Below are 27,542 nucleotides of genomic sequence, written 5' to 3'. Positions count from 1 at the left end.
TTTTTTGGCTAGCCTTGCTAAGTTTTTGGATTTTTTGTTTGTTTTTCCATTTTACTTTATTCAATGCTTTTTTTGTTTTTGTTTACCCTCTTTTGTTTTTGTTTTTTAGTTTGTTTTTGTTTGTTTTTCGATTTAGTTTTTGCTTTTCTTTATTCATTGCTTTTCTTTTGTTTGTTTTGTTTTTTGGTTTACATTGTTTTTGTTTTAATTTAACAGCTGTTGTTTTCTTAGTTCAGTTCTTCTTTGTTTTGGTTAGCCTTAATTAATTTTTTTTTTAGATTTTAGTTTTTTCTATTTAGTTTTTGCTTTGTTTTTTGTTTTGTTTGTTTGCTTTTGGTTTACATTGTTTTTGTTTTTGCTTATCCTCTTTTGTTTTCTTTGTTCAGTTTTTCTTTGTTTTGGTTAGCCTTGCTTTTAGTTTTTAGATTTTTTGTTTGTTTTTCCATTTTTCTTTATTCAATGCTTTTTTTGTTTTTGTTTACCCTCTTTTGTTTTTATTTTTATTTTTTTTTTATTTATTTATTTTTTTTTGGCTAGCCTTGCTAAGTTTTTGGATTTTTTGTTTGTTTTTCCATTTTGCTTTATTCAATGCTTTTTTTGTTTTTGTTTACCCTCTTTTGTTTTTGTTTTTTAGTTTGTTTTTGTTTGTTTTTCGATTTAGTTTTTGCTTTTCTTTATTCATTGCTTTTCTTTTGTTTGTTTTGTTTTTTGGTTTACATTGTTTTTGTTTTAATTTAACAGCTGTTGTTTTCTTAGTTCAGTTCTTCTTTGTTTTGGTTAGCCTTAATTAATTTTTTTTTTAGATTTTAGTTTTTTCTATTTAGTTTTTGCTTTGTTTTTTGTTTTGTTTGTTTGCTTTTGGTTTACATTGTTTTTGTTTTTGCTTATCCTCTTTTGTTTTCTTTGTTCAGTTTTTCTTTGTTTTGGTTAGCCTTGCTTTTAGTTTTTAGATTTTTTGTTTGTTTTTCCATTTTTCTTTATTCAATGCTTTTTTTGTTTTTGTTTACCCTCTTTTGTTTTTATTTTTATTTTTTTTTTATTTGTTTTTCGATTTAGTTTTTGCTTTGCTTTATTCATTGCTTTTATTTTGTTTGTTTTGATTATGGTTTGCATTGTTTTAGTTTTTTCTTAACAGCTTTTGTTTTCTTTGTTCAGTTTTTTTCAGTTTCAGTTTTGGCTAGTCATGCTTTAATTTTTTTTAGAATTTTGTTTTTCTATTTTGTTTTTGCTTTGCTTTATTCTTTGCCTTTTGTTTTGTATTTGGTTTACTCTGTTTTTGTTTTTTGCTTACCCTCTTTTGTTTTGTTTGTTTAGTTTTCATTTGTTTTGGTTAACCTTGCTTTCAGTTTTTTAGATGTTTTGTTTGTTTGTTTTTCATTGTTTTGTTTCAGGCTTTGCCTTGCTTTTATGTCTTGACTTTTTATTGATCTGTTTTCTTTTGCCTTGCCTTTTGTTTTTCTTTGCTTTAATATGTGTGCATTTTGTTTTTGTTCTTCTTAGTGCTCATTTTTTGCACTTTTTATAAAACACATTCTTGCAAAACAATAGAAAAATAAATAACATGAAACGATGCTATTCTTCACAACAGAAATGGCCAACAATGCCACGCAAGCAGTGTTTACCATGCATTTCAACTGTATTAATTCCACATTTTATTCAATAATTAAGGTGAATTTATTCAGTTTATTTTCAGAGAACTCACCCCATAATACTCTCCCTACTAAAATATGAACTGTTGCTTAATAGTACTTACAGAAGCCTTTCCTTGATTAACTATGTGGTGTTGCTGCTCTTTTTTCCCCCTCGTACCTCTCCATGTATTATTTAATTTCCGAGCTGTGCTTCTCAGTTGGTTTCATGCCCGTGGCTACATGATCAGTCAGAGCACAGGACATTAACACTCTAGCCGTAATGAAATGGGCAGCACTAAAAGCGCACAGGACACTGCGAAGATAATTATTATCTCCGAGGGGACGCTTAATTGATAGTCGTTTGAAGTGATAATGATGATAGAAAAGTAGACTGATGGATTATGGCAAAATAAGCATACAGTTGCATGAAATACTAATATTTACACTCAGCGCTGTTCCAGATGTTGCCATGGAGACTGTTTAGTGTAAATGCTGTAATTTCAGTTACGGCATTACAATATATCACACCAGTCATTCGGGCACAGCTTGTAATAATAACAGATAAGAAGCTGGTTATCGGCACTGGTGATATCCATCAGTAATAAGGTGTCAGGAGCCGCTTTGACTGACACAGTTCATCACTATGAGGACCACCTGTCATCTTTCCTATTATCCTGAATGGTGATCCCCAGGGGTGTGTAAAGAGATTGATTTGATGGCTGGTAATATTACAGGCGTTTAATTCAGCTGCTGGACGTGGTTTAGAGTGCTGGTTTCAGCTCAATGACCTTCAAAATCAAAACCACGTCAAACTAATGCCATAACACTAGAAACATGACAGGAGCAAATCAGATGTTTAGCTTTTTGAGCCTTCATTTATTTATTTATTTATTTATTTATTTATTTATTTATTTATTTATTTATTTATTTATTTATTTATTTATTTTTGCAGTTCATAACATTTTTTTAAAATGTATTTATTTATTTATTTATTTATTTATTTTTGCAGTTCATAACATTTTTTAAATTATGGAATGATAAAAAGTTTAATAAAATCCACTCTAAAAAATACTAATAGTAATAATGTAATAATATATAATAGGGATTTTCAACCGGTGGGCCTCAGCGATCCTGCTGGTGGGCCGCTTGAAATCAACTCTCAATATTATATTATAATTTTGGCATTTTATTATTAATATGCTATATTTAAATGATCAAAGTAATGCATTTTCTCCTGTTCTCTGACTGATTACTTCCAACTCGGCGCAAAAACAGCCGCATGTTCCCGTAGTATACTTAAGTCTGTTCATTCACAAACTATGCGTTCATTCACAAACTATGCGTGAAGTAGAAGTCTCACTGTGTATTTTTTGTGTGAACTATTTAATATATCCACATAGTTGACCAAATGAATGCCATGTGAGTGTTTTGTAACAGACGCCCACCCATACAGGAGAATCTAGCGAGGCTCAATAGCGTTTCTGCCATAGAATGTGAAATAAACTCGCATATGAGCTTCAGACGTGCTCTGGCGGAGCTGTTCACTGTTCCTGTCAGTGATCTCCCAAAAATATCCAATATAATAGCAATATGGTATTTACATTTGTCTGTATATATTTGAATAGTAAATATTAAATAGTAGATAATCAGTCAATCCAGTTTAAAGCAAAAGCTAGTATTCTGCAATCTCCCTGCTGAACTGTGGTTCTCTTTGAATCTGTGATTGTTTTTTTAAATATATGAAATTATATATATATATATATATATATATATATATATATATATATATATATATATATATATATATATATATATATATATATATATATATATATATATATATATATATATATATATATATATATTTAATTTATATATAAAAAAAAAAAATATATATATATATATATATATATATATATATATATATATATATATATATATATATATATATATATATATATATATATATATATATATATATATATATATATATATATATATAGCGGACATTTTAAAAGTAGGGGGGACAGCTGAACGAGATCCAAAAATTTACGGTCACACTTTACAATAAGGTTCATTAGGTAATGTTAATTAATGCATTTACTAACATAAAAAAACAATGAACAATACATTCATTACAGTATTTGTTCATGTTAGCTATTGAAAAAACAGTTCATTGTTAGTTAATGTTAATTCAAGTTGCATTAACTAATGTTAACAAGCATGGACTTGGATGTGAATAAGGCATTAGTAAATGTTCAATTATGATTAATAAATGCTGTACAAGTGTTGTTCATGATTAGTTCATGTTAGTAAACGCAATAACTAATGAACCTTATTGTAAAGTGTTACCAAGTTTACGTTCATATAATTATTAATCACCTGTTTCTAAATGTATATATATATATAGATTTTACATATATATGTCAATAAATAAAGGTTTAAATGAGTATTTCATACAAACATTTTGAAATCATTTGAGAAAATGTCTGTCAGGTGGACCTTCAAAAATTGATCAGAGAAAGAAGTGGGCCCCGAAGTGAAAAAGGCTGAGAACCCCTGATAAATAGTATTATATAATAATAATACTTCATTTGCATTTTCAAGCATAATACAGTGTTTTAGAAATGTGTAATACAAACATTTTCACAAGTCTCAAAATAATTAGTCAACAGGGAAGGTATGCTGATCAAATATAAATGTATTTATTTATTTATTTATTTATTTATTTATTTCCCTTTTCACCTGCAGTGTATTGTCTTTGTGATTTTATGCTTTCATAGTTAAACTGAGGAAGTGATTTAAAAAATGTAATTAAAAATATAAACAAATAAATAAATAAATAAATAAATAAATAGACTCAGGCAACGCGCTGGGTCAGTTGGCATTTCTGTGTGGAGTTTGCATGTTCTCCCCGTGTTCGCGTGGGTTTCCTCTGGGTGCTGCAGTTTCCCCCACAGTCCAAAGATATGCGGTACAGGTGAATTGGGTAGGCTAAATTGTCCGTAGTGTGTGTGTGTGTGAATGAGTGTGAATGGATGTTTCCCAGTGAGGGGTTGCAGCTGGAAGGGCATCCGCTGCCTAAAAACGTATGCTGATTAAGTTAGCGGTTCATTCCGCTGTGGTGGCCCCAGATTAATAAAGGGACTAAGCTGAAAAGAAAATGAATGGATAAATAAATAAATAAATAAATAAATAAGCAGGCAAGCAATCAAGCTTATTGGCACTTTCTCTCATTCTCTTACTCACATGAGCTCTGCTCTCTTTCATGTTTGTGCACCCACTCATACCCACAGTTCATTAGCTAATAGAATACATCTCCAGCAGTGTTTTTTCCTCTTTCTCAGACGTCATCCTCTCATTCTCAAAACTAAACGCTAACATAGAACAGCAAGCACTAACACAGAGAGGCTTTCAGACTTAACCAGCTCTGCTGTCCTCAGCTTCTGCAACCCAAGCTGACCTGGACACAGTTGTCGCTTGACTTTTACCGCATGTTTTACTAAGTGTTACTTGTATTGTGGCCACCGGCTCAGATGTTGTGTGTGTTTGTTGTTGTTGTCGGTTGCTAATTCTGGTCTACTTAGTTAACGGGGAAACGTTTTGATAAATTCATCATCGAAATCAGAAATCACTATGAATTTCTTTCAATTTAATCAAGCTGTCATCCAATTAATATTTTGCAAATTAATTTCCTAAATTCATTTATTTTATTTCATTAAAATGATTACGCTAACCAGTGGTAACAAATGGAACCTTGTTGTAAAGTGCTACCAATTAAATGGGTTTTCCAAGCACTTCAAATGATGATGGAAAATAACATATAAAGGTTTTCCGGCTAACCAAGTATACCATGTTTTTAAAGAAAGTGATCTTGGTGTTATTCGTTGGCTTTTCAATGTCTTGGTCTCCGTTAAAAGATCCTCTCCTCGCATGTGTTGCTTTTTCAGCAGCACAAAACTGTAAGATGTGAGCAGCTGTTGTTCATGGTCTTTTGCTCTTCCCATGTTATCTCAAGGGACGCCCATTTGAGCACATTATTTTCTCATTAAAGCCTGCTGGCAGCTGGTTAAAAATCTTTTTATAATTTTTTTAAAGCTTGATTCTTCTTAACACCAATTACAGTTTGGGACTGTGGCTGTGGAATGCAAGTTAGCCAAGATAAGTACAGTCTGTTCTTGCATTCTGCAAAAAAAATAAAAATAAAAAGATTTTCTCAGGATATTCAACTTGTTCTACATTTGATAAATATACTTAATTCAAGATGCATTTAGTTAAGAAAAAAACTGATTGTCTGTAAAGAGCCATATAATTATTTTAATTTGCATGATTAAGGGTTTTTTTCCTGGTAAAAACAAAAGAGATGTTGCTTATATACCTTTAAAGGTAAATGCTGAAAGTGGTATTCTCTATTTTAAATTGTCACCAAAAAATCTATTTACAATTTGTATTGTAGTCACGCAATTACACTGACTTTAGTAGCTGTAATCAAATTACACAAATTTAAAATGTAATTCGTTATATGACTGCGTTCGCCAAAAATGTATTTAGAATACAGTAGTGTGTTACTGTGGAATGCGTTACACCCAACACTGTTAACGATGAGCCAGTATTAACCAGTGTGACCTAATCTAAAGTGTTTCCGATTGTTAATTTAGTAAATGTATGCAATATGGCTTGATTCATTTGAAAGATTTCGAGCTTTACGTAAAAATGTTTCATATTATTTTGTTAACATGTTTGACTCACATTTTAAAGAATTAAGAGAGAATTTAAAGAGTTTAAAGAAATTTAAGACCTTTTGTCTATGAGTTTTATATACAATTTGAGTAGTAATAAGTCAAGTAATTTAATTACTTATTGAGTACTTCCATACAATTGTTGATTTGTTAAAATCATACAAAGTATTATTTACATACAATTTTAATGATGTGTTACGGCCCAAAACGTAACACTGGCTCGAACAACAATAACCAAGGTTTGAGCCGAACATATGAAAGACACAGACGACTGAATTAATAAATTTACGTTCCGTCAATACTCTTTAATTCACAAAAATAATAAGCAAAACATTAACAAAACCAAAAGTCAAGTAGACAGGTAGGGCAGCTAAGGAAACAGGTCTCTGACGATACTGTTTTTAAATGGACAGATCTTACCTACAACTCCTGTAAAAGGAATTAAAAAAAAAACAGGTGAGTCTTCCGGGCCACTGCTTACCTTCACTAAACTATATAAATACCAAAACGTGACTGTTACGTCCTTTTAGATGTTAATATTAAACTAAGGGTATTTGACATAACATATAATAGTTGAGTGAGTGTGTAGCAAAATGGAGGGAGAAAGAAACGACTGAAGAACCAAATATCACTGCAATTGTTTATTGCCCATTCTTCCAGTGAAAATATATTATACAGTGAAAGAAAAATATTTACAATAAATAAATGATTAATTACCTGGGGGGAAGAGGAAGTAGTTAGATGTGCTTAAATCAAAGAAATAAATATAACAAAACTCAGTAACTGTTTTCAACAAACTAAACATGAAAAGCAAAGCATGAAAAGAAACATCTTCAACGTACCAAACGTCTTAACTAAACTACTCTAACTAAAAACAAAGCATACAGAAAGCTGCACATTGTCCTGAACCTAGTGAACTAATACAGAGATGAATCTCGGTGTTGTACATGTATATCGCGCGACTTACTCCTACAATCTCTCCGAGGTATCACTCAAATACATCAATCAGTTAACTGGACAAGTTCACAAACAAACCCATTGCACTTTCAGATCTCAAAACTTTAGACAAGAGAATTAAACACAAGCAAAACACATTCTCTCAGACTAGCCCTCGCAAGAGAGACTGTCCTCACAGAGACCCACAGGAAGAGTAAGAGCGAGAAGGAGCGAGAGATGGAAAGAGATAGAGAGAGAGAGATAGAGATCGCCATTGCAGTTTGGGCTCGGTTTTTAAACTCTACGCCGACCAGCGATTGGTGGCGCAAACCCAGCGTCAGCGGCCAACCTCATCAGCACGAAATGCGGATCCTCCAATGCCGTTCGTACCTGTAACACACGCATGAAACGACAAGCGAACGTAACAGTGACTATGAAAAATAATCCACTACCTGCTATGAAAACAAAGTATCAACATAAACAAACTAGTTAACAAAAGGTTAACAATAACATACTTCTAAGGAGAGCGGCATGTAGATGCATCGCCTGGCATGCGGAGCACCACCAGCCAGACCGCCTGAGCCCAAGCCACCACCGAACTGCGGGAGAGCAAGAGTCAGAGAGAGAGACTGAACCGCCATTGCTGTCAGCTTTATATACTGGGAATCCCCCGTGACGTCACGGGCGTCATCCAATCCTAGACAAGCCGGGTAGGAAACTCCTCCCATAACTCAAGCGCAACAAGCACAAATCCGCAACAAATAAATATGAATTAAATACAACACAGACCCACGTAACATGATGCAATTGGTAATTTATTCCTTTTTTTTTTAAGTAATATACCCAACACTGGAACTCAGATTGGATTGCGAGCAGACAAAATTTGATAGGAACATCCTCAACCTTCAATAAGTAAACGCATCTTGTTTAAGACTTGAAACGAAATCATTTTTCTGCAGCGCATTACGTTTGGTTCCAATCTGCACTTGAAAGATAAACTGGTGAAATGCAAAAAGCCATGAATTGATAGCGAGATCAAAAACGGGTTTACCCGAACAGGTAAAGTACCATCCATCTCATCCAACCCCACTTCACCCACCCCAAACCAGACTTCCCATAATCTCATTTGACCTCATTTTAACTCTTTTTATTTCTTCAATGTACCCCATCTCATCTTTCATCTAACACCATGTTATCATTACAGAACAAACAAATCCAACAGCTCGATCTCTTGGATCTAGACACTGACGTGTTGCTGCTCACCCAGGTAAGGTGGAACCAAAACGAGTCCCAAAAATTCCCCCACACCCTGAATGAGCCGTCGTTTTGATTGCAAACGACCCCAGAAAGCTCCTCTAGCAGTAATCTAGTGATAAATATGCACTTTGGCCCACTCCAGACTCCAGTCCAGTCCCTGTGCAGGAAAGTAAATGTCACGCTACCCGCTATGAACAGTTTACAGCCCTGCCAAAATCCCCTGCCTCATGCTTTTCCTTTTCAACTAGTCTCCTGGAAGTAGGCCGCTCACTCATAGCTGACCTTTCTTTTTCATAGTCAAATGACAGAGCTGTTATAGATGACCCCAGAGTCACCTGCTTGAATAGGGTGGATTTTGTGTCCCCTTTGCCCTACTGCATGCTTCATAAATAATGAAATATCCTGACGGATGTCTTCCCGCATGACCATGTGTTAGATTTTACACTGGACTCAAAGGTCACAAGCGTATTAATGTTACTGTGGGATTTTTTTTGTTGTTGTTGTTTGTTTTAGATTATTAGAGACATAAGTAAATGCCAGGGTAGCATCAGAAAAGAGAACATAATTATTCTTTCTTAGAAATAAAGCACTTTAGTTTATTATTATTATTATTATTGTACTGTATGTAGGTGTGAAAAAACAGGAAAGAACACTGTGGCCTTAAGCAAATGGATTTACGATTATTTTAATCTTTTCTATCACTTTAAAAAGCTCTGAAAAAGCTTCAGCCAGCAGCTGTTGGGTTTTTCTGATAGACACTCTTCAGAAAGACACGGCATACACTAAATTTAACAGAAACGCTGTGACCAAGCCTTTGGAAATGTCGTCCTTCAGTTTTCAATGTAGTTATACAGGGATAGTACATTTTTATTCGTACTACTGAAGACATACATTCAGTTTGAAGTGCTATGTAAAAGCTTAACTAGGAAATGAAGAAAACAGATCTATATTTCTTTAGGGAAATAATTAAATTAAACTTAAAGATTTTTTTACAAAAACTGCTTTTACTCCTGTCACAAAAAAAAAGATATTTGAAAAACATAGGAAATACTGTGGAATACAGTTAATGTAACATCTTAAAATTAAATTAAATTAAAAATAAATAAATAAAAAATAAAATAAAACAAAATAAAATAAAATCATATATATATAATACATATAATATATTTATAACATATAATATGATTATTTTTATTTTGTCTTGTTTTATTTAATTTTAAATTTTTTTACTTTTTATTTAATTTAATATATATAGTACATTTTATATATATATATATATATATATATATATATATATATATATATATATATATATATATATATATATATATATATGTATATATAAAGATAAAAAGAAAGAAAAGAAAAGAAAAAGAAATAATAAAAGAAAAATAAAAAATATATAAATAAATAAATAAACAAATAAACAAAAACCTTATAAAAAATATATAAATAAATAAAAAATTAAATAAAAAATAAAAATAAAAATATAGAAATAAATAAATAAACAACTAAAATAAAAACTATATAAAAATATAGAAATAAATAAAAAATTAAACAAAAAATAAAAATATATAAATATATAAATAAACAAATAAAATAAAAACTATATAAAAATATATAAATAAATAAAAAATAAAATAAAAAATAAAAATATATAAATAAATAAACAAATAAAATAAAAACTATATAAAAATATATAAATAAATAAAAAATAAAATAAAAAATAAAAATATATAAATAAATAAACAAATAAAATAAAAACTACAAATATATATATAAATAAATAAAAAATAAAATAAAAATAAAAATATAGAAATAAATAAATAAACAAATAAAACAAAAACTATATAAAATATATAAATAAATAAAAATAAAATAAAAAATAAAAATATATAAATGAATAAATAAATAAATAAACAATAAATAAAAATGAATGAATGAAATGAATGAATGAATGAATGAATGAATGAAAATTTATAAATGAATAAATAAATTCAGTCATTTTGGCCTATAGAAGCCAGGGGAAAAAATAGAATTCCTTATGGAGCTGGCATGCCCTTGTTCAGAAATAACCTCGAATACAGGAATCCATCCCAATAAAATGCCCTCATTATCTTCTCAGAAATTAGCTCATGATTTGATTTTATGCAAATCCATGGTATTCTATTGAAAGCCAGTGAATGAATTGTGGTTAAATTTATGAGCCGACTTTCTCCCTGAAGACCTGAGCAAAAGATCAGTCATAGAGAGCAGAAATTAGACATGGGAATTCATAGGTGTTTGCTACATGCACATATAATGATGTATATTGTTAGACAGACAGACAGACAGACAGAGAGACAGATAGATAGATAGATAGATAGATAGATAGATAGATAGATAGATAGATAGATAGATAGATAGATAGATAGATAGATAGATAGATAGATAGATAGATAGATAGATAGATAGATAGATAGATAGATAGATAGATAGATAGATAGATAGATAGATACATAGATAGATAGATAGATAGATAGATAGATAGATAGATAGATAGATAGATAGATAGATAGATAGATAGATAGCAATTAAGTCATAATCATCATCTTTTCAATGATTTGATATCATTATACAATAACCCACTATCATCTCCATAAATCACTTTGTGTATCCAAACCACTGTGTGTCCAGCGGTAGGAGCCACTATACTGTGGAAAAGACGACTGACAGTGAGTGCTGAAGTGAAACGCGTCTGATTTTATGCTGTAAATGTTCCTCTTTCATCTGCAGAATATCAACCAGTTAGAGCTTTTTGGAGACATGTCCACCCCTCCAGATATCACATCGCCCTCGGTGAGTCACTCCAGCATCACAGCGTGCACTGCATACTAACTAAGCAATATGTAAACACTGTGGCATTTGGAACACATTTGTAGTTAAGGTTTTAACGATACATTGTACACATATTACGATTTTGGTTTGGTATGTGTCTGTACCACACAAATACAAAATTAAAACATAATATAATATAAAATAGTGTCATTTTAAATTGTCAGTCTGCGCTTTTTTTAATTATTTTTTACAAATAGACTCTAAATTAATTAAAATTTGAATAAAAAAATACAATTAAATTAAATTAAATTAAATTAAATTAAATTAAATTAAATTAAATTAAATTAAATTAAATTAAATTAAATTAAATTAAATTAAATTAAATTAAATTAAAAATGGCCTTTAGAAGTCAAAATGACTGAAAAAAATGAAATCTTTATGGACCTGGCCGGCCCTTGTTCAGAAATAACTCATTCTGCACTTTTTTTTTTTTTTTACAAATATACTCATTTTACAACTCCCCAATAGCTACCATTTTTGAATCCATTCAGATGATCTGTGGATCTGGCAGGATCACTTTTAGCTTAGCTGAGCATAAATAATTGAATCGGATTAGACCATTAGCATCTCGTTAAAAAAAATTGCAATCCACAGAGCGTTTATATTCCTAAATAAAAATAAATAAATAAATAAATGCAGTATAAGAGCAGTCAGAAATTTCCACAGAAAAATATATATTTTTTAAATGCTTATTTTTATTTGTGTTTGTTTGTTTGTTTTTATTTTAGTTTTATTTTTTAGTTAGTTAGTTAGTTAGTTAGTTAGTTAGTTGGTTGGTTGGTTGGTTGGTTGGTTGGTTGGTTGGTTGGTTGGTTGGTTGGTTGGTTGGTTGGTTGGTTAGTTAGTTAGTTAGTTAGTTAGTTAGTTAGTTAGTTAGTTAGTTAGTTAGTTAGTTAGTTCGGTTGGTTAGTTTGGTTAGCTAGTTAGTTTGGTAGTTAGTTAGTTAGTTAGTTAGTTAGTTAGTTAGTTAGTTAGTTAGTTAGTTAGTTAGTTAGTTAGTTAGTTAGTTAGTTAGTTAGTTAGTTAGTTAGTTAGTTGGTTAGTTAGTCAGTCAGTCAGTCAGTCAGTAAGTCAGTTAGTTAGTCAGTTAGTTAGTTCGGTTAGTTTGGTTATCTAGTTAGTTAGTTTGTTTGTTTGTTTGTTTGTCAGTCAGTCAGGTTGGTTGGTTGGTTGGTTAGGTTAGTTAGTTAGTTAGTTAGTTAGTTAGTTAGTTAGTTAGTTAGTTAGTTAGTTAGTTAGTTAGTTAGTTAGTTAGTTAGTTAGTTAGTTGGTTAGTCAGTCAGTCAGTCAGTCAGTAAGTCAGTTAGTTAGTCAGTTAGTTAGTTCGGTTAGTTTGGTTATCTAGTTAGTTAGTTAGTTTGTTTGTTTGTTTGTCAGTCAGTCAGTCAGGTTGGTTGGTTGGTTGGTTGGTTAGGTTAGTTAGTTAGTTAGTTAGTTAGTTAGTTAGTTAGTTAGTTAGTTATATAGTTAGTTAGTTTGGTTAGCTAGTTCGGTAGTTTGTTTGCTAGTTAGTTAGTTAGTTAGTTAGTTAGTTAGTCAGTCAGTCAGTCAGTCAGTCAGTCAGTCAGTTAGTTAGTTAGTTAGTTAGTTAGTTCGGTTGGTTAGTTTGGTTAGCTAGTTAGTTCGGTAGTTTGTTTGCTTGTTAGTTCGTTAGTCAGTCAGTCAGTCAGTCAGTCAGTCAGTTAGTTAGTTAGTTAGTTAGTTGGTTGGTTAGTTTGGTTGGTTAGTTTGGTTAGTTAGTTTGGTTAGCTAGTTAGTTCGGTAGTTTGTTTGCTTGTTTTTTTGTCAGTCAGTGAGTCAGTCAGTCAGTCAGTTAGTTAGTTAGTTAGTTAGTTAGTTAGTTAGTTCGGTTGGTTCGGTTGGTTAGTTTGGTTAGCTAGTTAGTTCGGTAGTTTGTTTGCTTGTTTGTCAGTCAGTCAGTCAGTCAGTCAGTCAGTTAGTTAGTTATCATAAGCAAATCTGTCAGAAGCTAAAATCGTCTTTAATGTTCTGCTGGGGCAAAAAAAGTTGCTTTTTAGGCTGTTTGAATGGCATTAATGTAGCCACAAACTAAAAAGTGTGTCCCTTGCATTTTAACATCTTAACATGACATCTTAAAAGGTGCCCTACATCATTATTTTTGTTTTCATAGATTCTCATTTCTGACTGTTTACATAGACACAATATCAGCAGCATTTTCAAAAACATCCACTTTGTTACCTGTTTTCAAATGTATGAATTTTCAGTCCCACAAAAGCAGGCAAAATGCATAAAATGTTTTCCTTTTTGGCTGAAAACATTGTAAACGGCCCCTTAGATGGCCTGGGAAGTGAGAAAATTAACAACACATTTTAAATTTTGGACTATCCTGAGGTGCTTAGTGAACCGTCATTTTTGTGCACCATTACACCCTTTTCAGTTAAGCAATTTATTGAGCAAATGTAGTTTTATAGACAGTCCCCTGTCTGGTTTTGCTCCTCCACAGACTCCAGCATCTCCGGCTAACACTCTGGACCCCTCGCTGGCCCACCAGACCCCATCCGAACTGTTCACCCCCTTCAACCCCGCCTCTGTACCCTCAGGTAGGAGAAATCTGTTTACAGGACAAAATAACAAAGAAAACAGATAAAGCAGACATGTAAATTAAATAATGTGTCTGTCTGGCTCGGCCTAAATAACGCATCCCGTCCTGCCTGGAGAATATGAATGCTCTCATTACTGACTGATCTGATCTGCATGATAAATACCTGGCAGAGGACACAGTGTTACCTCTAGTGTGTATGTGTGTGGTGTCTTTTTAACATGCACATCTGTTCTGGGGTCATTTCATGCATATTTATATTGTTTTTTCCCCCCTGATGTCCACTTAGTCAAGGTTTTTTGCAACATGAATGGAAAGAATGTGGTTTTATTTCCACTTTCACCCCTTCTGGCTCATAAGATGCATTAAAATGTAAGTTGTGTGTTCAGTATGCTATCAAAACAGTAGTTAAATTGAAAATTCATTTATTTTTACTCAGGCTCTTGTTGTTTTAATATTGCATGACTTGTATTTTTATTTGAAACACAAAAGATGATGTTTTGGAAGATATCTTAGGGACTTTGTCTGTAAAGTGAAAGTTGATAGGGTTGATTGTTATTTTAGGCCCCACTGACTTTCATTACGAGAACAAAAACAGTTCAAAACATGTTAAAATGTTATAAAATACCTTGCCAGCATAGACCGTTTTTGTTTTTTGTGTGAAAACGATGTTATTATTATTATTATTATTATTATTATTATTATTATTATTATTATTATATTAACAAATAAAACAAAATAAGCAAACACATTTAATCAATAAATAAATAAATAAATAAGGGGGGCGACGCGGTGGTGCAGTGGGTCGCACGTCCGCTTCACAACAAGAAGGTTGCTGGTTCGTGCCGTAGCTAGGTCAGTTGGCATTTCTGTGTGGAGTTTGCATGTTATCCTCGTGTTCGTGTGGGTTTCCTCTGGGTGCTCCGATTTACCCCACAAGTCCAAAGACATGCGGTACAGGTGAATTGGGTAAGATAAAATTGACCGTAGTGAATGAGTGTGTGTTTCCCAGTGATGGGTTGTGGCTGGAAGGGCATCCACTGCGTAAAACATATGCTGGATAAGTTGGCGGTTTACATATATTTATATGACAAAATTTATAAATTATATTATTTTATATTATTTTAAATATTACAAAAATCTGAAAATAAACATAATATTTTACTGATCAAATTAACAAAAGAAACGAGCAAACTATAAAAAATAAATATAATAAATAATAAAATAATTAAATTAAAATATAAAAACTATACACATTGTAGAGTAAAATATACTATAAATAATATATATATAGCACAATATTTATAAATTATTTATTATTTAATAACTATATATATATTTACAAATAAACAAATAACAAAACAAACAAACAAATGTAATAAATAAATAATAATATAACACATAAATATATGAATTTTGTAGTATAATATAGTATAAATAATATTTATAGAACAATATTTATAAATTATATTATTTTAGATTTTTTTAAAAAGTACAAAACATCAATGAACAATAAACATCTTATTATAATGAACCACTTAACAAAATAAATAAACAAACTATAAATAAATAAATATAAATAATTAATAAATTAATTAATTAAAATATTAAAAACTATACATTTTGTAGAGTGCAATATACTATAAATGATATTTATATAGCACAATATTTATAAATGGTATGCTATTATATTATAACTATATACATTTTTACAATTAAGCAAATAACAAAACAAACAAACAAATTTAATAAATAAATAAATAATATTACAAATGTAAATATATGAATTTTGAATATAATATACTATAAATAATATTTACATAACATTATTTATATTTTAAAAATACTACAAAAACAGAAAATAAACTATATATTTTAATGAACAAATTAACAAAAGAAATAAATAAACAAACTATAAATATAATACACTATAATATATATATATATATATATATATATATATATATATATATATATATATATATATATATATATATATATATATATATATATAGCACAATATTTATAAATTATTTTATGTTACATTTTAAAAATAAAAGTACAAAAACTGTACATAAACATACTTTAATGAAAAACATCAGATGTGAGAATACTTAGACGTTCTTCATTGATTCAATTTTTTAAAATTTGATTTGATTGATTGATTGATTGATTGATTGATTGATTGATTTGATTGATTGATTGATTGATTGATTGATTGATTGATTGATTTGATTGATTTGATTGATTGATTGATTGATTGATTGATTTGATTGATTTGATTGATTGATTGATTGATTGATTGATTGATTGATTGATTGATTGATTGATTGATTGATTTGATTTGATTGATTTGATTGATTCATTCATTTATTCATTGATTGATTCATTGATTCATTCATTTTTAGTTTAGCTTTAGTTCTTTTAATACACAAAGTTAAACAAGAAATGTTTTAATATAAATGTAGAACATAATACATAGAAATTAAATTAAAAATAAAAGGCCATTTTGATAATAATTTAAAACCTTATTTTATCAGTCAATCACATTCATTAAATGTCATCCTTCCTCCAGAAGTTTTTCTTCTCGTGTATTCTGAAAATACATTTCACAATTTTCTCTTATTTACCCGTGGTGCATCCACAGCTCAAATATCTGCCATGATAGAGCGGTGCTGGTGTAGAAACAGCCTATTCCTGCCTGACTGAATGATGGACGTGCACAATTCTCTTAAATTCACACACAGAGCATCTCCAGGCGCATACAGAGACGCTCGCTGGTCCTCCAGACGAGCACAAACTGTTAGAGCAATTGCATGAGCTTGACTTCAGCCCTGACAGCAGCATCCAGCGCGGAAAGCATCAGATCCGTCACGCTGGTGGAGTCAGATGTTCCTGTCTCTACATGATACTGGCGGTGCTGGGGAGAAATTAAAAACACATTAACTAGTCTTAACATGACAGCAGCTCGGCTGGGTTCAAAACACTGTTGCTTTTTCAGTAACGTGACACACTGTTAATGCAGTGACGAGGATTTAACTGACCAAAAAAGTCAACTAATTTTATTCTAACTCATTGCCATGACACTGTATAGCGTTTAGCTTAATGCACAAAACCTTCTGAGTAAGCAAAACCTTAGAAGTAAACAAAACCTTATGAGTAAATAAGTTAATATTGTGTCTGGTTTCCTAAAACTATGATTATCAAAGAAATAAGTTGAATCAATTCATTTCATTTCATTTCATAAGCTACAGGAAGGTCCCAACTTGAGCAATCTTGTTTGGTTGTTCACTATTGGCTATATTCAGGACACGCTCCTGCTGCGTGTGTGGCATGTCAGACAGATAAGATACCATTTGGCCTTTTATTATTGGAATCAGCGTTACTCACCGGAAAGAAAGAGCGAGATGTGTAATGAAATAAGCCTGGCTGTGATATGAGTGAGACTGTTGTAATGGCCTCTTTTAAAGGGCGTTGCTATTCATTAAGCCCGGGCCTATTGTGAGCAGTAATTACAATAGTTCATCTGAGCCATAAAGACCTTTTTCATTATGAAAATCTAGGTCATTTTACTCCAGTCGTCAGGAGATCAATGACTGGAGACTGAAGGTCCTTTACTGAATGCTAAAGGTTACAGCACACACTTCTTAACCGTGTTTTCTGCTCATCTTTATTTGTACTGCATTCTGTTAAATATAGAATATTTCAAAAACATAGGAATATAAGAGTAATAGAAATTTACATTTGAGTTTAATGCTTTAGAGTACAACCAAAGTCCTTTAAATGCAAGTCATTTCACTCAGCGGCCATCTTTGAAACGCCTCTCGGGTAGTTCAATTCAATTCAATTCACCTTTATTAGCGCTTATACGATGTAGATTGTGTCAAAGCAGCTTCACATAAAAGGTCATAGTAAATTGGAACAGTGTAGTTTAGTTTGTAGTGTTTAAGTTCAGTTCAGTTGAGCTCAGTTCAGTGTGGTTTAATAATCACTACTGAGAGTCCAAATATTGAAGAGCAAATCCAATGATGCGCAGCTCTATAGATCCCGAACCATGCAAGCCAGTGGCGACAGCGGAGAGGGAAAAAATTCACTAATGGCGGAAGTGAAGAAAAAAAACCTTGAGAGAAACCAGGCTCAGTTGGGCACGACCATTTTAATTTCTCCGCTGGCCAAACGTCTCGTGCAGAGCTGCAGTCTCAGTGGCGGAGGCTGGAAGCCGGCCTCAGCGAAGACTCGTCTGTCTATGGAGCGTCACAGGAATCAGTCTCATGTTCTCCACTCTTCCATGACCATCACAGTAGCTGCTCAGGATACGGCCTGGTCCAGGATATGGAAACCTTGGGATCATCTCGTCGTTGGTCTTGGATCGAATTCGATCGGGTAGTGATGAATGGGGAAATTCTCCAAACTGTTTGCCAAGCTTACGATTACATTACATATTTGGAATCACCAATAAAATTAAACAGCATCTCTCTCATACTATTCGTTTCGAATCAAACAAAATCTGCTTTCAGGTTGTCCGAGCTAATGTGCATGCGCACTTGAAAGAAACAAGATCACGACACCAACCTCATTTATGAGCGTTCTACGCATTATCATCCTCTGGATAATGCTTTGTCAGAGAACGCATCAAGCTAGTCTTCTGAAGTAACTCACAACTTGGTCTTGATGGTGAATCTCCTCCAGAAATGACAGCGACTCTTTGTTTACGAGTTTGAGTAGTTGCTGTCATGTGATGTGCGTTTGACAGGCCGGGCTGTACCTCGCGTTCATTTCATACAGATTACAAAACCAAAAAGCTTTTGTTTCAAATGTAGTTCATTTAAGAGAGATTTCAAGCTTTATGTGGATATATTTCTTATGTCTGCGAAGCAAGTATTTGCTGAGATTCCAGTGCATTTGTTGACCACAGAAACTGTTGTAAAACCACACGTCTGGTCCAAGCTACTCCTCAGGAGAATTGTCAGTTTATATCAATCGATGATTAGCTGCTGCACTATTAGGCGGGGCTTCATTCACTATATTGCTTGTTACAGATTTCTCCATTCAAAACTATATGAGTGACATGTGTTGTGTATTCTACAGTCTTTGATACAACACTAAACTAGTTTCATAATGTCAAATGTTAGTTTTCCTGTAAATCGGTTTAGTAAATCGCTAAGTATACTTTGGATTTTAAGTGAACACTACTACACACTACACAAATAAAGATACTAAATCTGTCACTGGGAAGGTACACTTGTACCATACAGGTGGATATTAGTACCTTTAGGGTACACTTTTGTGTACCAACAGTGTACACTCTCAGAAATAAAGGTACAGGAGCTGTCACTGGGGCAGTACCTTTTCAAAAGATACATATTTGTACCCAAAGGGTCCACAGTGGTACCTCGAAGGTGCATATCAGTGTCCAAATGTACCTAAAAAGTACCTTTGAGGTACCATTATGGACCCTTCAGGTACAAATTTGTACCTTTTAAAAAGATACTGCCCCAGTGACAGCTCCTGTACCTTTATTTCTGAGAGTGTAGATACTATGAGGTACACATTTGTTCTTCTTGAGTATTAATATGTACCTTTGAGAATGCCACAATCAGGGGCGTAGCAGCCAGGGGGGGACGGGGGGATGCGTCCCCCTCACTTTTAGAGACAGACCATTTAGAAACAGGTGATTAACAATTATATGAACGTATGATCTCATACAGCCGTCCCCCCACTTTTAAATTGCCTGATATGCCCCTGGCCACAATGACAGATTTTGAAAAAATGTTTTTCATAGATTGTAGGGTGTGATGTGAAACTGCACACAGCCTGGTCTTTCAAACCATGTGTACAATTTTTACAATGCTTCAATAGTTTTTGCACTTCTTAGTTTGTCCTCAAGTCTTTGTTTCACTGTCAGAGACAAAACAAGCACAAAAACAAACTACTGAGGACAGTAGATACTGTTAATGTTGATGAATACTTGCTTGAGGGGAATAAATATATCCGCAACTCTGTTTAAAACAAAAATGACACATTTTTAATTTCTCAAAAAGAAAAAAAAACAGCTGAAAACAGCATAGACACTTGGCATGGGTGTGTTGAAAGCATGTATTTTCGCAAATACAATTTGAAAGGCTGTGCACACTAGCATACAACACATAAAAAAGTGAAGTATACATTGACTTTCACATTTTATCAGTTAACACTGGAATTACTAGAATGGCCATAGCAGTCAATTTAATGTTCACATAAGACTGAAGCAAATTTAATATTTGTTACCTCATATTTACTTTCAAAGCTATTATTGGGATCTAAAAATTACGCTTTGAATGTCTGTCATCATATTTAATGATGCCATTACCCTAAAAATATGATTTATTATATTTATTTTTTGTAATAAAGCCTATATTTGTTTACGAGTTACTAGACTGTCCACAATGGTGTGCAGTTACCTCACTGTGTCCGGCTAGCAGAAGAGCAAAGTTTTTTCACCACGGTTTTTGAAAGTTTGATAGACATGTCTGAAGATTAAATTATGTTTAAGGTTGTAATACATTACTCTTTTTTCTGAACGCTGTTAATTAATCAAACTTATTTTCAGTATATTTGGAATAAACAGATATGTGCTTTTTTTTAAAGACAACATATCTAAAGACAACATATCTGAAACAGCATTTGAATTTACTTTTAGGTTGTATATGCAGATACAGACACATCATTTACTGTACAGAAGGTCTTTTGAACACTTGAAGTTTTCATCGGTAGACTAGATCTGGCTAGTATATATTAATATATTAGGCAGGTCTAGTATATAGACCTAGATGGTCTATATATAGATGGTCTAGTATTTATTAATCATAATTATGATGCAAACTATTTGCCCCCACACCTCCAAACACACACACATGGATCTTATTTTCATGTCTTTTAGAAGGGATCAAGTGTTATTTAGTGTAATTTAGTGTCAATCGTATTTGGTGTAAATCCTTATGCTCACTCTGCATAGAACATGTTTAAGAGCTTAAGTAAGCCATATTTTACAGTGGGAAGGAAATCAGCCTTCATTGAGTGACAGAAATAGAGGGGAAAAAAACCTTAGGAGAAACCAGGCTCAGTCAGTCAGTCTTTTCTGTTCTTTCCCAGAGCATCTTGGCATGAAAATCCCATTTGATAATGTTGTGAACCTAAAGTCTTCTTGTCTCTGTCTGTTAGGTTATGTGACGATGGGAGCCGTGCCACCTGCGTGGGCGCAGCAACAGTTTGCTGCTCAGGCTCCATTAGCGTTTGGCGTCCAATCCCCAGTGCAAGTTGCGCAGGTCTTACCAGGCACTCAGCCTCTAATATGGGGTCAAGCCAACCTTTTCCCTGCCACCCAGCAGCAGTGGGCTGCAATGGCTGGGGCTCACTTTTCTCCTGCCGCTTTCATGCCTGCCCAGACAGTAGGGCCACTTCCTGCTGCCATGTTTCAGACACTGGCTCCAATGGCAGTGCCAGCGTCCTGCGAGACGCCCACGGCGGCCATGGGTGGAGCCGTGGCAGGAACCTCTGCCTCCACGGCCTCCAGTCCGCAGCATGGAGAGCGCACACTGCAGAGACAAGCAAAGATGAGCAAGGAGATGTTTAAGGAATTCCAGATGGCAAAGCCACCGGCCATGCCTGCCAGAAAGGGCGAGCAGCCTAGCCTATCCTGCACCACAGACGCTTTCACCAGCTACTTCAGCAGAGTGGGAATGGCGCAAGACACGGATGACTGTGACGACTTCGATATCTCGCAGATGAACCTCACGCCCGTCACCTCCACCACACCCTCCACCAACTCACGTAAGTAGTGGCATTTATACTCTAGTTTCAACATGGAGGCTGGGGTTGTATATGTAGAAATTTGGGTATTAGGTTAAAACACTGCATTCGGTTGCATTATGAACCTACAACTTCAGCATTGTTGACATGTACTATACGTTTTGAAGAAAAGGCTTCAAGACCCTCAATTAATCGGTTACTGATGTCTTAATTACTTAATATGTGGTTGAATAAATCTTAGAACTCGGTCTGTATCTTTAATGAGCTGCAGTTTTCCTTATTTCACTGCATACAATTCGAAATCAGTTTCTGAGTAAATCAAAAAGGAATGTGTGAGCTGATCACACATCCACACATCTTACAAGTTTACCCAAACAGATTTCAGGAAAATCCAGCCAGGTCTCCAGCCATTTCCAGCCTGATCTTAGCAGGTAAGGTTGGAAAATGACCAGCTAAATCCAGCCAAAATCAGCTTGACCAGCCTGGTTTTGGCTGGGCTCCCAGCCTGGCTAGGCTGGTCAAGCTGGTTTTAGCTGGTCATCACCCAGCCTGGCCATCTAAGACCAGGCTGGAAATGGCTGGAAACCAGCCTGGAAATGGCCAAAACCCCTCTAAAACCAGGCTGGCCTAGGCTGGTTTAAGCTGTTTTTTTCAGTAGGGTTACCTCAAGCAGAGTCTGTTACCCTACAAACTAATACAGATTTAAGCCCCGTTCAGACTACACAAACTTTGTTGTTGGTTACTTCATTCACTCTGTCAGATTGTGCAATGTTGTCTTGATAAAATCTTGACATGTGATTGTACTAAATATGCCAGACTACGCATTGTTTTGTGATCAATCATTCTGTGGCATCTAAGACACACATGCTATCATTAACGCTCTCGTAAAATGCTTTGAAATGTGCATTTTTGTTGATTGTGTGACATATTTTCAACTGAAACATGAAGACAAGGCTGGAGATGTAATAGCCAATTTGTTTGGTGTTAGGTGAGCCCTTTAAAAAGCATTGCGTGTAGCTCAGATTGTAACTGCACCAGGGGACTCATGTATCAACGCTACATATGCACAAAAACTTTGCGTATGCCAGATTTCACACTCACGTTTGGATTTACTGCCAATGAAATTAACAGGAGAATGTTTTACTTTTACATATGGGCTAATATGCTAATTGCACAGACAATATTTCTATATGCTAAATGCACAGGCATCATTTCCATATGGGCTAACATGCTAAACACACAGAAAGCATTTCAATGTGGGCTAACATGGTAAACACAGACAACAGTTCCAATTGGGGTAACATGCTAAACACACAGACAAAATGTTCATATAGGGTGACATGCTAAACACACAGACAACGTTTCCATATGGGTTAGCATTCTAAATTTATAGCCAACATTTCCATATGGGCTAACGTTCTAAATGCACAGACAATATTTTCATATGGGCTAACGTGCTAAACACACAGACAACTTTTCCATACCTGTATGTGGTAACATGCTAAACACAGACAACAATTCCAAATAGGGTAACATGCTAAACACACAGACAGCATTTCCATGTGGCTTAGCATTCTAAACTTACAGCCAACATTTCAGTATGGGTTAACATGCTAAAAATGGACAACATTTTCATATGGGCTAACATGCTAATTGCAAAGACAATGTTTCCATAAAGGTTACCATTCTAAACGTACAGCCAACATTTCAATATATGGGCTAACATTCTAAGCGCACAGACAATATTTTCATATAGGTTAACATGCTAAACACACAGACAACGTTTCCATATGAGCTAACTTGCTAAACATACAGACGTTTCCATATCTTTAGCATTCAAAATTTACAGCCAACATTTCCATATGGGCTAAAAACATACAGCCAACATTTCCATATAGGCTAACAATCTAAATGCACAGACTGTATTTTCATATGGGCTAACATGCTAAACACACAGACAACGTTTGCATATGGGTTAGCATTCTAAACGTACAGCCAACATTTCCATATAGGTTAACATGCTAAACACTGACAACATTTCCATATGGGCTAACATGCTAATTGGGCAGACATTTCCATATGGGCTAACATGCTAATTGCGCAGACATTTCCATATCGGCTAACATGCCCTACTGAAAAAAACAGCTTAAACCAGCCTAGGCTGGTTGGCTGGTTTTAGCTGGTTGACCAGCCTGGTTTTAGAGAGGTTTTGGCCATTTCCAGGCTGGTTTCCAGCCATTTCCAGCCTGGTCTTAGCTGGTCAGGCTGGAAAATGACCAGCTAAAACCAGCTTGACCACCTTGCCAGGCTGGAAGCCCAGCCAAAACCAGCTATGTCTAGCTTAAACCAGGCTGGTCAAGCTGGTTTTAGCTGGATTTAGCTGGTCATTTTCCAGCCTGACCAGCTAAGACCAGGCTGGAAATGGCTGAAAACCAGCCTGGAAATGGCCAAAACCCCTCTAAAACCAGGCTGGTCAACCAGCTAAAACCAGCCAACCAGCCTAGGCTGGTTTAAGCTGGATTTTTCAGCAGGGTGCTAATTGTGCAGACAACTTTTTCATATGGGATAACATGCTAAACGCATAGACAACATTTCCATATGGGCTAGCATGCTAAACACAGTCTCCTGAGTTTCCAGAGTCAGTTTCTTCAACTTTCACATACCAAAATGAAAAATGTTAAAGGAAAATGTTAAACAAAATGAGAAAAATATCAAATAGGTTTATCTGTGAGGGGCAGCCAAAGTTGGCCCCTGCTGACCCAATTTGGCTTTGTTGTGTTCAATAAAGTCTAATCTGGCCTCAAATCCTTTTCTGAAGCTATTAATTTTGATCAAGACTTTTTAAAGACAAGCCCAGGGTGAATAAACATTCATTTAATACATTACTTCTTGCACAAGCAGTTTTAAACTGAAATGTCCACCGTGTGGCACTAAAGAGCAAGTTTAATTTTCTCAGAAACCAATAAACTGTGAGGAATTGATCCTTTATTAACTGACAAACTGTGTCTTAATCGTAGTTTGCATGAAGAGGAATAAACTTGTTGTTTATATGCTGCCCCTTTATATATGTATATATCTTTTTCCAGTGAGCCTAGGTTTAGGGATATGGTTTTATATTAGAAAAGCTGTTTCAGGACCAACTGAATCACATTATCCTGTAGCTCCATGGACCCTAAATACATCAACAAAGAAAGCGAATCCCACATAGAAGAAGTTGATATCGCACCACATGCCTTTCTTTCTCATGGTAAGCCCTTAAGAGTGCTGACACGGCTAGACAGGCTTTATCCTTTTCCGACTACAGAACTTCAAACTCGCACCTCATCCCGTCTTTCATCAACACATCCTTTTTCACTCAGAGGTTGAAAGGTGGGCTTTGATGCTGTTGCCCAGAAGGCATTGTCTTTAGTCAGCGTGAAAATGACAATTAGTACTGCGGTGGGGAACGGCGGCGGGGGAACGAGAGAGTCAGTCGCAGGCCCAGCTGTGCTTCTGGCGAGCAAAGTAATTATCGCTGATCTCTCGGGAGCCCAGCGCTGTGTGTTGGGCCTGTTTGGATCCTCGCGCTCCTGTAGTGCTAATTATTGCTGCGATGGAACGTCGCACGTTTGCACACAAGCGCTCCCTCCGTGAGACACATGCTCATTTATTAGGTGTCAATAAGAGACTTCATTCACACAGGACATTTTCTGACAGGTTTTGAGCCCAGATGCAGAGGTTTAGACATACTTATCATGACTAGTTTGTACAAAACCAAATGAGCTCCGCTAGAAACAAATCCAGTTTCAAGGCAAATACACGCCTAAGAAAATTTGTGTGTATTAGGTATGATCAAACTATGTATATATTATTTTCCTCTGACCTAGACAAAGGACAAAACCTCAACCGGGGGCTCGTCCGGGATGAATAAAAAAATAAAACTTGTATTTTAACATTTTTTCTGGCAGGGTTGGTGCTCAAAACCAGAATTTAAGCCACACTGACCATGATTAGATTGCGTGAAAGCTCATAAGAACATATTGCTCCAGTTTCAACTTTATTTATTTATTTATTTATTTATTTATTTATTTATTTATTTATTTATTTATTTATTTATTGTTAAATGGATTAGGTGGGATTGTGAATTTATTTAATCATTGCATGTTTTCACACAAGCAGTCCTTACATGACATACATATGTATCAGTTGTCAGTAATGAACTTTGATCCTTTTACATGTATTTATTATTATTATTATTATTATTATTATTATTATTATTATTATTATTATTATTATATTTTTATTAAAATGTTCAGTTTGTACACATTGAAATACAGTACAACACTTTGCATGGATTTTTTTACAACAATAACCTTGCTACATTTACGAATGATATAAAATAAAAGGATATATATATATATATATATATATATATATATATATATATATATATATATATATATATATATATATATATATATATATATATAAAACTAAACAAACAAACAAATAAAAACAAAAAAAAATCAATTAAATAAAAAAAAATACCCCTTTTTGGTTAATGGTAATCTATTCAAAAATTATTATTATTATTATTATTATTATTATTATTATTATTATTATTATTTCCATTTTTACCGTTTTGGCAAGCACTAGCATGAAAACATAGCGTGAACAAAATTGTTGATGTTATTTTTCCCAGACCAAGACCACAGTCAAAACACCGAACTGGGGGCTCGTCCGGGATAAATAAAATAATAATAGTGTAATTTAATGTTTTCTATCAGGTTTGTTACTCCAAACCAGATGTTTAGTCACACCAATCATGACTAGTTTGCATAAAAAAATAAATAAATAAAATAAAACATTACAATCCGATAGAAACATGTTTCAAGTATGTTTCAATGTTAAATATCAACTGAATGCCGCAACAAATTACACAGGCAGTCCCTTCGTGATAGACATATTTATATTCAGCGTCAATAAGGAATTTTGATGCACGTGTGTTACATCCCTTGTCTACATCAGTAAACAAACTTTACTTTTCCCTGACCTACACTAAAGTCACAACTTAAATCGGTTGTATGTTGTGGGTAGATAGCATCAATAAAACTTTTTTTTAAAATCTCTCTGACAGTATTTGGGCTAAAATACAGAAGTTTAATCACACTGTTGACTTGTTTGTCCAAAAAAAATCTAAATACTCTCCCCTAGAAGTATGTCAAAGTAAAAAATAGGGCATGGTTGCATACATCCATTGAGACCAAGCAGAACAAGACCAATGTTAAGCTTTAAACAAGAATAGCTACATTAAATACATGAGCATAAAGGTGATTTCAAAACGCAACAACCGTGAAGCGTTCACTATACTGCACTGCGAAAGTGAACATTTTCCTCAAGCTTGTTTAAGGTTGCATGAGCCCGAAAAAGAGACATTGTTTCATGTATATTTGATCACATGTACGCTTCTTTTAATGTAAGTGTGAATATTTTAAAGCACTTCCTGTCAGACTGCAACAGATATTCAGCTATTATATCCCCAGCGGACCAAACACATGCTTTAAATCTGCTAAAGCAATAAACAAGTGTAAGATTTGCTCAGTTTGGCCCATTCCTGACCGTAATTCTGTGGTTTTCCTCTTCACAGCACCCACCCCGGCCCCTCGGCAGAGTTCTCCATCAAAGTCCTCGTCCCACGCCAGTGACCCTCCCACCGATGACTCTTTTGGTGAAGCAGAGGGCAGCCCTAGTCGGAGTGGAGAGGAGGATGCTGTA

The 27,542-nt window shown here is 33.9% G+C and overlaps 1 protein-coding gene across 9 annotated transcripts in view; it reads left to right on the top strand.

Moving 5' to 3' along the window:
- Nucleotides 1–27,542, top strand: part of dab1a (DAB adaptor protein 1a) — a 309,435-nt gene that overhangs the window by 257,169 nt on the left and 24,724 nt on the right. For 5 of the 9 annotated variants that reach the window (XM_056480769.1, XM_056480773.1, XM_056480770.1 and 2 more), the window contains 5 exons: nt 8,511–8,573; nt 11,339–11,401; nt 13,905–14,001; nt 21,201–21,809; nt 27,415–27,539. In XM_056480769.1, coding sequence (XP_056336744.1) covers nt 8,511–8,573; nt 11,339–11,401; nt 13,905–14,001; nt 21,201–21,809; nt 27,415–27,539 — 957 coding nt within the window. The remainder of the gene's footprint in view (nt 1–8,510; nt 8,574–11,338; nt 11,402–13,904; nt 14,002–21,200; nt 21,810–27,414; nt 27,540–27,542) is intronic. The other 4 variants (XM_056480776.1, XM_056480771.1, XM_056480774.1 and 1 more) reach the window with 1 other exon arrangement.

The sequence above is a fragment of the Danio aesculapii genome, chromosome 20 (genome assembly GCF_903798145.1).
Source record: "Danio aesculapii chromosome 20, fDanAes4.1, whole genome shotgun sequence".
Taxonomy (NCBI): Eukaryota; Metazoa; Chordata; class Actinopteri; order Cypriniformes; family Danionidae; genus Danio; species Danio aesculapii.
This window is presented reverse-complemented; position numbering and strand designations above follow the sequence as displayed.